Here is a 12596-nt window from a genome sequence, read left to right as displayed (position 1 = left end):
GCATCGCTGGTTGTTTCCGACATAAGAGTGCACGATTTGTGCACGATTACTGAGCGATTGCACGATTACGATGTCGTAATCGTGCAGTCGCTCAGTAATATCGCCCAGTGTGTACCCACCAATAGTCTTTAAGACACAGGGAGTGGGCTGAGCTCTGGTGACAGCTCTTTAGCTCAGCGGTGGGCTTAACTTATATGGCTTCCCTGATTGGCACAGCACGTGCTGCTCTCTCTGCTTTTAGACCCTCTGCCAGCCCTGGTTACATGAAGTTTGAGCTCGCCCAATAGGTTTTCCTAAAAATGTGTATAATCACTGGGGATGGGGCAAGCAAGGCCAGGCACTCTGATACCCAACACTTCTCCCATACTTCAGCCAGGCTCAATATTTATTTTCCTTAGGTGAAGTCATTGCAGTTTCAAGCAGACAAGAGGTTGTATTTTTACTGAACTTGAAGTGATTGAACTTCCAACTCAGAGTCGACAGATTGAAGAAGGTGTCTATAAACCTTAGAGAAGGTGATCCAGAAGCAGCACTATTAGTTTAGGGCACTCTAATTTGGACCGGCAATGGGGACCTGAAGCTCATGACGTTTTTCCTGAGGTCCATGGGGGTGACTGTCATCCTCTACCTGGAGGATCTTCTGATCAAAGTGAGTTCCATGAGTTTGTGCTGTTTCCTGCACATAGGCCAGAAGCAGACTGTGGAATCCAATACCGAGCAGCTTTGGCATCTGCTTTTTTTTTTCTTCAGGGTCCAGAGGGATCCACGGAGATACCATGGGGAGGGGGGAGGGGGTGTAGGAGGTGGATAAGGACCGGACACCAAACAGTTAAGCTTTCAACTGCCAGGATGCAACGGTCCCTCCACCCTAAATCCCGCCCCTGAGCCCGAGGCAAATCGGGTTGCTTGGTGTCCGGTAGGAGCTCGGATCACCTTGTATAACAGTGGCTGCTTTATGCAGCCCAAAGCTTTATTTTTATGATTTCTAATTTTATTTATCTTTATTACTGAGTGCGCAGCATCAGACTGTCCTTAGGACGTCTGTGCTGCCACTCCATCACCCCTCTGTGTACCACAACTCCATAGCATCGCTTGGTACTTTCGGCGGGGTTCCCGGGGACCTTGCTAGCCAGCCCCGCGAAAAACCCCAGACTACTACTCGGACGCAGGGGGACAGGTAAGGCGGGTTACCGCTTGTGGTAGCCCGTGGCTGGGCAGTCTTACCTCCGGTCTCAGGGGACAGACCAGAGGTGCTGAGAGTGAACACCGGCCTCAACCACGTGATCCACTAGACCACCAGGGTACATATGGTGCGGGAATACAGCATCCCAGTGGTCAAAAATCAGCCAGGGGAGGTCAACTTTCCCTATTACAGAGGTCCCTCCCCCAGCTGAAGGCGCCATTCCATCACGGTCTGGACACTGAGCTGCGCGGCCCCTCAGAGGTCTCAGGTGGCCATTTCCTGAAGGTTCAGCCACAGCTCTGTCTGTCTGGAAAACGCTGGGTCCGGTCCCCCTACATACAGTGCATCCGGAGAGTATTCACAGCGCTTCACTTTTTCCACATTTTGTTATGTTACAGCCTTATTCCAAAATGGAATAATAAATTCATTTTTGTCCTCAAAATTCTACACACAATACCCCATAATGACAACATGTAAAAAGTATTTTGGTGATTTTTGCAAATGTAGTTAATTAATCCCCAGATTTGTGCCTCAAGACAATCCTGTCTCGGAGGTCTACAGACAATTCCTTGGACTTCATGCTTGGTTGTGTTCTGACATGCACTGTCAAGTGTGGGACCTTATATAGACAGGTGTATGCCTTTCAAAATCATGTCCAATCAACTGAATTTACCACAAGTGGACTCCAATTAAGCTGTAGGAACATCTCAAGGATGATCAGTGGAAACCGGATGCACCTGAGCTCAATTTTGAGCTTCATGGCAAAAGCTACTTATGTTCATGTGATTTCTAAAGGTGTGTACACATGTAACAATTTTTTTCAACCCTTTAACTATAACGATGTTGTTATTGTTAAATCGTTTAAAAAATCGTTAACTTTTTTTTGGATGAACGATAATCGTTCAAGCGCGCTCCCTGACTGTCCAATATAACAATTTTCGTTCAGAAAATCGTTCATGTTGTACAGAATGAACGATGTCCATTCACTGTATGCATGATTAAATAAATCGTTCATTAATTTAGTAACCAACGATTTTTGTTAACTATTTTAGTTCACTTTTTCAAGGGAAAATCTGAACGATTGGGGGGCGGGCTGGGGGAGTGGCTGCCCAAACGGAAGCGTTCCCATGTGAACGCCTCCGTTTGGGGCCGGCCCCACTGACATCACTAGTGATGTCAGTGGGAGAGATTTCGGCTCCGTTAAAGCCGAAATCTCTCTGGGGCTTGCGGCAAAGAGACCCTACCACAAGGGTCTCGTCGCAAATCCGATGGTCTTGACCATCGCGACCATCTTCCTGGCCGCTCGCTATAGCTGTGGGTGGTCACCCACAGCTATGCGAGCGGCCAGGAGGCCGTTCTAAAAAAAAAAATAGCCCGGCCCTGATTCAGAGCGAGCGTTCTGTCAGAGCGTCCGGCTCTAAATCAGGGCCATAGTGTGGCATATGGCCAGGACACAGCATCACACACTGTACTGTGCTCTGGCAGGAAGGTATACGGTAGCACCAGCTATAACACAGGTTCTCAAACTCAGTCCTCAGGACCCCAAACAGTGCATGTTTTCCATTTCTCCACACTGAATCAAGTGAAATAATTAGCTCTACCTGTGGACCTTTTAAAATGTGTCAGTGAGTAATGATTACATCTGTGCACCTGCTGGGTAAGCTGCAAAACGTTAACTGTGTGGGGTCCCGAGGACCGAGTTTGAGAACCACTGAGCTATAACATACACCCTATGGCCAAGACATAGCATCACGCACTGTACTGTGCTCTGGCAGGAAGGTATAAGGCAGCATCAGCTATAACATACACCCTATGGCCAGGATATAGCATCACACACTGTACTGTGCTCTGGCAGGAAGGTATAAGGCAGCATCAGCTATAACATACACCCTATGGCCAGGACATAGCATCACACACTGTACTGTGCTCTGGCAGGAAGGTATAAGGCAGCATCAGCTATAACATACACCCTATGGCCAGGACATAGCATCACACACTGTACTGTGCTCTGGCAGGAAGGTATAAGGCAGCATCAGCTATAACATACACCCTATGGCCAGGACATAGCATCACACACTGTACTGTGCTCTGGCAGGAAGGTATAAGGCAGCATCAGCTATAACATACACCCTATGGCCAGGACATAGCATCACACACTGTACTGTGCTCTGGCAGGAAGGTATAAGGCAGCATCAGCTATAACATACACCCTATGGCCAGGACATAGCATCACACACTGTACTGTGCTCTGGCAGGAAGGTATAAGGCAGCATCAGCTATAACATACACCCTATGGCCAGGACATAGCATCACACACTGTACTACACATATCACATGTCTGGTGTTGTCCATCACTAGAGCCACGCCCCGCATGGAGTGGCTTCTCATGATATCCAATTAGAAGAGGAGGCTCGTTTGGCACTGACCAATAGTCACAGAGGAAGACGAGTGCAGCACTTCCGGGTGTGATGACTGGAGCAGGTGAGCTGATGAGACTGCTGCTATATAGAGACAGTGATGATACATTGCAGATAGACTGCACCACTGACACTGACTGACACACAGTGATAGGAACACGTAGACTGTCTGCTGGGGTATCAGTCTTCACAGGCACAATAGAGAAGTGATGGTCAACTGATTTACACTATACAGATCCCTCAGACAACCAGATATAATGTACTTACTGACTGTTGTCACTGCCCCTGAGATATAGTAATTAAATATTGAGTGTCTGAGGTACAAGAATTAGCTTTAGACTGCTGAGAATATAATATACGATTATTATTTTCGTATAGACTGCTGAACTAGCCTGAGATACAGTTATTATATTATACAGATTACTGAGACAGCCTCAGATACAGTTATTACTTCATATAGACTGCTGATAATCTAATATACTGTTATTAAATCATATAGACCGCTGAGACAGCCTGAGATAAATAGTTTGCTGAGACATTTATTGCAGAATAAAGCCTGCTGAGACAACCCGGTATAAGGGCCTGACTCACTACCGATCTCAACTGCGATTATGCACGCAATCGGCCGATAGTAGCGAACTGCGCATGCACGTACTAGCTACTGCGACCGGGACTGCGACCAGTGACCACGCAAACCCATCGCAGAGTGATTGACAGGAAGTGCAGTTTGTGGGGGGGGGGTCTGAGTAATGTCAGGTCTTGTGCAAGTGTGGATGGGGCTGCGATTGTACTCGATGACACCAATGGTTTTGCAGTCTTGATAAACATTACGAATGTGTGTAAGGTAAGGTGGGCGTCCTTATGTTTTGCTAGCATGCCTTCGCAGTGGGACTGGGTGCGTAATTGCAGCCGCAGTCGCACTTACGATCCATAATGAATCAGGCCCGTTATTACATCATATAGACCACTGAGACATCCTGAGATAGTTATTGCATTATATAGACCACTGAGACATCCTGAGATAGTTATTACATTATATAGACCACTGAGACATCCTGAGATAGTTATTACATTATATAGACCACTGAGACATCCTGAGATAGTTATTACATCATATAGACCACTGAGACATCCTGAGATAGTTATTGCATTATATAGACCACTGAGACATCCTGAGATAGTTATTGCATTATATAGACCACTGAGACATCCTGAGATAGTTATTGCATTATATAGACCACTGAGACATCCTGAGATAGTTATTGCATTATATAGACCACTGAGACATCCTGAGATAGTTATTACATTATATAGACCACTGAGATAGTTATTGCATTATATAGACTGCTGAGATACAGTTATTACTTCATTTAAGACAGCCTGAGATATAGCAGAGAACATATTTAGCCTGATTCAGCGAGGATCGCAATTGCAAAGCTGCACGCAGGCTATAAATATATCATGTATGCACGCATTCAACATTGCAATTGCAGTCTTTGCTACTATGCAAATGCAGCAGGAGGCGTGTGACACCCCCTGTATGACACCCCCTGCTGCATTTGCGATCCCAGCACTGCGATGGAGGTTGCAAGCTGGGATCACCATCGCGACCATCGGTGGTCGATGGTGGATGGCGTCTGGCCTTTCGGCCAGTTGAGTAATCCTCAGCTTACTCAGACTGGCCAGCTTGGAAGCCCAGGACACTGCGTTGATCAACGCAGATCCTGGGCTGGCCACTCCCGGAAAATGGGGCGGACACGCCCCCGTTTCCAGGAACGCTGGCCGACTCTGCTCCCGCACCGCTCCTTAGATGCCTCTGCCTGTCAATCAGGCAGAGGCATTCAAGTGTCTGCGTGCGACTACGCAGGACCCATTCTGCACACTTGCGTTATGAAATCAATAATTGTACAAATAGAGCATTTACCACAAGCTTCCAGTCTCCCAGGTGCTCTTTGCCCTCATCCCTATCCAGTGTAACTTACAGAAGTAACTGTGTTTTGTTATCTGTGATATGTTTCATTATTAGTAGGGTTTTCCCTGACATTTTCCTCAAGCTTATTCCTGCTACAGTATAAATGTTGGTTACACACCGTGATGCAGCGAGACCAGCTATGGGTGGGAATAGTGCTTACATTATTGTACCCTCTTATTATATAATAAATCATTAGAAATAATAGATAATTCACATTTAATGTAATACAACATATTGCACAGAGTGTTTTATAGACAAAATAATACTGTCATTATCACTCGTGTATGCTTTACCTATATAATCTATAGCCCATGTATGTAACATGTACTTGATGTGTTGTAGACATGCCTTCTGGGCTGGAGGAGGAGCTAAGAACTCTCCTAGAAGGAGGAGCCGTCCCTCTTCCTGACAAGTATGACGTGGCCCCAGAGAGCCTGCGGCCCCTGAAACTGAGGCATAGCGTATGCTACATTGTCATGGGGGTTTTAGTGAACGAACAGGTGAGTTAATGCTTATGTGTGTGTCTGTGTGTGTGTGTATATATATATATATATATATATATATATATATATATATACACACACAATTACAAACCTATACGTGTAAAGCGTTTCATAGAGTTTGGTTAAATGACTTTATTCTTGAAGATCTTCTTATTAAACAATTTGCACAACCATACAGGAATGTACATATGACCGACTAGGGATTTGAGCATGACTGGTAAGAAGCTTTAAAAATGACCATACAGTTTGCCCATATACAATGATACAATGATTTGGATTAGATTGCATCATGTTAAATCATTTGTGTGCCAAACATCTAGTGATCACTGATAATTGTAAGATCTCATGGAATGTGGATTGCTGCCTTTGTAAGCCCATTACAGGACATACAGAAGAACTGGAGTTTTATACCTTCTATGTCTCCTTCCGGAATATCCATCATGTCTCCCTCTCATCCATATTGTCTCTAACCAGAGCCTTTTAATGCTTCGGCCTACTTTGGTGTTGCTAAATTATTTGCGTATTCCTGTTTGGCCACTTGACACACTGTAAGATATGGGACGGGTATTATACGTAGTAGGCAGGGAGGCACTACCCACTAACTGTGATGAGATGTATGGGTTCAATGCTCTCTATGTAATCCTGTGCAATACCCTGCAGGACGAGGTGCTGATGATGCAGGAGGCCAAGGCGGAGTGTTGGGGAAGCTGGTACCTGCCAGCTGGGCGGCTGGAGAGAGGAGAGACCCTGGTAGAGGGCCTGTGCCGAGAGGTCCGGGAGGAGACTGGGTTACTGTGTCAGCCCCTCACCCTGCTGGTGGTGGAGGAGAGAGGCGCCTCCTGGGTGCGATTCGTGTTTCTTGCTAAGCAGACAGGTACATGGAAATACAGATACATCAGTATGGTTTGTCTTGTGTTGTTTTTCTGTTTAGAGTCAATAAATTGTGCTTAGTGCAGACACGTATGGTAATTCTTAGCAACCAATCATGTTACAGCTGCATAATAAAATGTTAATTAGGCGCCACTGGAGGTCATAGACAGTCGCACAGGGAGAAGTCAGCTTTGAACCTTGAAAACGTCTACAGTAGTTCATGCATATGAGAAGCAAGATGGCGACGTTTGTGCAGGAGCAGAACTGTGCACCTGGCAGGGTGAGAGTGCCGCTTGCTAAGTGCATGGCAGGCACAGCGGATATTTGCAGAACAATTCTCAATTTGAAAAGAGATAAAGGGGAGTAGAAGGCACATGTGTAGCAGCGGTCACCTTGCTGCACGGAGGGCCATATGGACTTTCCTACTCCATAGGATTAGAGCGTTGCCCCAGCTCAGATCTCACCATTTATGGGGCAGATTCTGAGTTAGGAGCAAAGCAAAACAAGCAAGTGACTCTGTATCTGCACCAGACCGTGCTGCACTGCATTGGGGCACATACATGATTTTTTTTGGCATGTGGGGTAAATACCGGCTGCTGTTGCATGTAGCCCACAGAAGCTGCATTATTTTTATACTGCAATTTAGATCTGATCTAGGACAGATCCCTCGCATCTAACTCTCCCCACCTGCAGTGCAGCATGGATTTACCAAGCTGCAAAGTTACTCCTTTATTTCACTTTACTCCCAACTCAGAATCGGCTCCTATGGCCGCAGCATTGTACTCACTTTCATATGCTAATACTAAGTCATCTGAAAGTGCCAGCCGATCCTGCCCACTGCCCTAGCGCCCACAGACACATCCGGCATCATTAGTATGGGCACTTGCAGCAGCCCCATGATACGTGCAAGAGATCAGCCAGGAACAGAAACCCAGGACCCGCCCATCAGGAATAGCTGTTAGGTGCGTTTTGATACTTGTTACCCAGAAACACCTACATATGCACAGTCAGATCGAAAAGGGGCGATTCATCCAACACAGAATCAGACCCTAGGGGCCTAGTTCTCAGTGCGGCAGCTGCATGTATTGGCAGTCACCCATCTGCAATTTTATGCAAATGCTGCCTCAAGTCCTTCCTTGGGCTCGTGGCTGAATGTGCACATTTAGCGCCCGGTGCACGCTGTAATACCGATTGGTGTGTCCTTATATGCCATTGGTCGCACCCTCAAAGCTTGCACCAGCTCTATGGCAGGTGCAGTGTCTCTGACTATGGCCTCCTATGCTTGTGGCTGTGTGTCTGGGAGACAGCAGCTGCTTGCACTGACACACCCACAACACGCCCATAACATACCCACAATACTCCCATAACATGCCCCTGGATGGACCATTTTTGCATGCACTCCTAGCTGCCTCCCATCACTTTTCTACATTTCTTATACCGTCTGTCCAATCGCAGCAGCACCTTTGTGCGTACACTAGCCCTGATCCAGACACGCTCAATGCCAGAGGCAGCTCGCAGGTCTGATGGGCGTGTTTTTTTTTTTTTCTCTGGCCGCTCGCTAAGCTGTGGGAGACCTCCCACAGCTTGTGAGAGCGGCCAGGAGGACGTAGCGATTATCGCGACCATCTGCCTTGCAACGAGACCCTGGGGTAGGGTCTCGGCTTCCGCAAGGCCGAGTGGACTTCCTGCTCTAATAGAGCAGGAAGTCCACTACTGACATCAGTAGTGATGTCAGTAGGGCCTCCCACAAACGGCAGGTGTTCCTAAGGGAACGCCTGCGTTTGTGCAACCACACCCCCTCCCCGTCTACAAAACGGGGCGAGCTGTCACTCACCATCGACAGCCGGCCCGTCTTGTAGCGAGCCCCGCAGCACTGAAGTCAGTCGCACGGCGCATGCGCAGGGGGGAAACATCAAGCTGCTTATGAGCGGCTCTGAATCAGGCCCACTGTGTGTAACGCATGCTACGTAGGACTTTTTAGAAATCTCTGCATATGCACAGTTGCAAATAATCACTCATCTATGAGAACACGGCTCTGATCAGGCCCCACGTGTCTATGGTTTTAGTGAGGAGCATTTGTGTGATGCTTACACTTGTACAGTACCCGCTTAGCCTCCTTTTTCACATCCTTGCAGAGTAAGATGTGATTCTAGTGCACAGAGGTGTCTCCTGAGGGTATGTAGTCGGCATTCCGGTGTGTGGGATGCCGATGGTCCAAATACCAGCGCCGAAATCTCGACAGGTCGGCATCCCAAAGGTAAGTATCAGGGTGGTAGGGGGAGGTTAGTGTTAGCTAGCGGGGTTAGGCATTAAGGGGAGGGTTAAGGTTAGGCACCAGGGAGGGAATGTTAGGATTAGGGTGCGGGGAGCTTAGGTTTAGACACTAGTGGGGGAGGTTAGGTTTAGGCACCAGGGAGGGAGGGTTAGGGTAAGGGCAGGGAAAATACTTACCTTTAGTTCCTATGGGTGCCGGGATGCCGCTATCGCTATTCTGAACAGCTGCATCCCGACAGCCGGGATTTCATACCCAATCCCTCCTGAGAGTAGGCCTGTTCTATAATATACACAGGCTGGACCACATAGGAGCACGGGGGTAAAACTAAAGCACTGTCCAATATATCACAGGCTTCGTGCATGTCCCTATGGAGCCGTGCCTGTCCCTATGGAGCTGTGCCTGTCCCTATGGAGCACTGTTAGTCTGATCATGACGTATGTTATGATCTTATTTCTACTGTGATAGTATGCTAATCCATTGCGATCGCAATACCCACGCAGCACTGCACAAGGACGCCTACTTCACTCAGCACATATCCGGAATGTTTTGCAAGACTGCGAAACCATCGCTAGAGTCAAGTACCATCGCAGCCTCACACACACTTGCACAAGCCCTGATCTTACTCAGGAATTGCTAACAACCAAGGACGCTATGAGACCTGCGTAGGCCAGCGCTGTGGTTAATTTATGCACGCCCCTGCAACAGCCCCCCCCCCATCACTGCCCACAAACAGTACTTCCTGTCAATCACTCTGCAAAGGGTCTGCGTAGTCACTGCGATCGTAGTCCCGATCGCACTAGCTAGTTCGCGCATGTGCAGAACACAACAATTGGGCGATTGCGTGCGTATTCGCAGTTGCGTATGGTAGTGAATCAGGCCCTATGACAACAGCAACTTCATAATAGAACAGAAACCACTTTAGCCAGGAACCAACATGTCAGCGCTCCCTCTAGTGGCCATTTTTCCACCTCTTAGTTCCATTGTAGTCCTGAATGAAAGCCATGTTTCAGGAAACATTTGTTAGTCTTTTATATAATTAGGATTCTTTCTCCAGGTGGCATTCTGAAGTCTACGGCCTCAGCAGATAAGGAGTCTCTCCAAGCTTCCTGGTGGGACACCGTTTCATCCTTGCCCTTGCGCTGCAGAGATATCCTTCCTCTCATAAAGCTGGCTTTGGAATACCACCGCCTACCCTCACACCCTTCCATCCTCCCTCAGCTATGTCCTTCACCCTTCCTTGTCCTACGGCTGGTTCTAATTTGTTTGAGTCCCCAAGGAGAGGTTTGGGTCCTACAAAGCTGCACGGAATCTGTGCACCTCCCCACTGCTGTCTGTGCTGCCCGTGGCAGGAGCATCCTGACCCCACTGCATAATCTGCTGCAACACCCTCCCACATCTTATGGTATTTTAGGAGTACAGCACCAAGGTGGGGACGAAGGGGATGGAGTGTGTTTTAATATCATGGGGGTATTCCACGGCTCAGAACCACCCGTGGTCAGCAGAGGTGGTATCAGCTGGGTTGCAGTTGAGGATGAAGGGCTGAAGAGTAGGTTGACCCAGACCTTGGAGAAGAACACACTGCTGCCTTTATATAGCTGAGACCCCAGGGCACAACTACAAAGACAACAATATGTATACGCTGGAATGCTCCATACAATCATCACCTAAGTTATGCCTAACCTCCATATGAACAAGGTCTGCAGCAGTGAATAAGACTGAACAGAATGGGAGCTGTGGTCATAATATTTCACTACATGGTTAAGTTTTCAGTGAGGAACCCTTTACTATGCTTCCCAACAAGTAGCTGGCCAGGGCAGTGCTTTGCCATGCATCTCTCCTGAGTGCCAGCGTCCCACAGGAAATACAGAAAGTGCCGAGTAGTCGTTGGCAGTCTATTGCCAGTACAGAATGCCCTAAATATGTTGTTCCCATGGGTAGGAGCCTCAGGAAGCACCATGACGGGCATTGTACCACCAGTAATATACTGTGGCATGAATTGCAATGTGCTATACAGCACTGCCAACACAGGGTATTTACTAAACACACACAATAACATTTCTGTACATAAAATAATATAGTGCAGATCAATGTATGTAAATAAACATATATGTATATTTAGACCTGTACATTCTTGTGTCATGTCTGTGAGTAAAAGGCAGCTGCTTACTATAGGGGAGCGAGCAGTTTGCTCTACTTAGATCTGCTGTTAACAGACAATGACATCTACATTAACAGCATGATGCGTTATACAGAGACTCTGTGATTTTTTGGGCTAACTCCATACCCATTGGAATGCAGCTCACCCATTTGCTGGGAGCGATCGCTGAGGCTCGATTACATTCATGAGAGTGTAACCTGTCCATCACCAAGGGACACTAGTACTTCCAGGATGGTCAGCCCACATTATCATGGATATAGCACAAAGCTGCATCCACTCATTGAGTATCGCTGTATGTATGCACAAAGCTTAAATACTAAATAATAGCAGCCCGTAGGACACTTGCATTCATGACCCAGCTTTAGTCGTACAGGTCTGCACCCAGCTTTAGTCGTACAGGCGTGTACCCAGCTTTAGTCGTACAGGCGTGTACCCAGCTTTAGTCGTACAGGCGTGTACCCAGCTTTAGTCGTACAGGCGTGTACCCAGCTTTAGTCGTACAGGCGTGTACCCAGCTTTAGTCGTACAGGCGTGTACCCAGCTTTAGTCGTACAGGCGTGTACCCAGCTTTAGTCGTACAGGCGTGTACCCAGCTTTAGTCGTACAGGCGTGTACCCAGCTTTAGTCGTACAGGTGTGTACCCAGCTTTAGTCGTTCTCCACTTTCATGATATAATTTTGTATATTTTGAATGTATTTGTAACTCATTTTCTTTAAGCTAATTCAAGTGATCACTGAAGTTTCCTTCTGTCTAGAGTTTAGACAGTAAATGTAAGTTATATATATTCTGCATGCCAAAATGGTGACATCTATGGGTGTGTAATAGCTGGTATGTACTAATGGGAGTTTTTGGGCTGATGAGGTGTTCACAGGTAACCATAGGAGCCAAGATTTACAATGGCTGGGGGGGCTCAAGTAACCCCCCTCACCACCACTACGATATGAATAAAACGTGCCTTGTATAGATATGGACAGTGACTGTACAAATATTAGGGCTGCTCAAGCACCCACAGAGATGGCTCCAATGGTTGTAACTACAGGTGAGGCACATTGGTACCTCGTTTAGAAAAAGTCAGATTTAGTTTTTATGTGACAAATGTTTGAATAGGATTGGAATAGTGGAGAGGACGACTTCACAGAGGTGCTGCTTAGCTGCAGGCAGTAGTAGAGCTTGTTTTTTCCCCTGGAAAACATTCCTTAGGACAGTGTCCGCCAAATC

At 47.2% G+C, this 12596-nt stretch overlaps 1 protein-coding gene across 2 annotated transcripts; it reads left to right on the top strand.

Annotated features, from left to right (window-relative positions):
• The first annotated feature begins 3622 nt into the window (after nt 1–3622).
• On the top strand, nt 3623–11468 carry NUDT18 (nudix hydrolase 18). Of its 2 annotated transcripts, none has more exons than XM_088443258.1 (4): nt 3623–3664; nt 5915–6072; nt 6736–6949; nt 10275–11468. In XM_088443258.1, the coding sequence occupies exons 1-4, from the start codon at nt 3652–3654 to the stop codon at nt 10817–10819; spliced, it is 930 nt and encodes a 309-aa protein (XP_088299384.1). In that variant the 5' UTR covers nt 3623–3651; the 3' UTR covers nt 10820–11468. The 2 variants fall into 2 exon arrangements, with proteins under 2 accessions (XP_088299384.1, XP_088299385.1); XM_088443259.1 differs by lacking the exon at nt 3623–3664 and adding an exon at nt 4348–4444.
• The last annotated feature ends 1128 nt before the right edge of the window (nt 11469–12596 follow it).

This window comes from Taudactylus pleione, unplaced genomic scaffold (genome assembly GCF_031769625.1).
Source record: "Taudactylus pleione unplaced genomic scaffold, aTauple2 ptg000329l, whole genome shotgun sequence".
NCBI classification, from domain to species: domain Eukaryota; kingdom Metazoa; phylum Chordata; class Amphibia; order Anura; family Myobatrachidae; genus Taudactylus; species Taudactylus pleione.
Note: the sequence above shows the minus strand (reverse complement) of the source record. Positions and strands in the feature narration are given on the sequence as shown.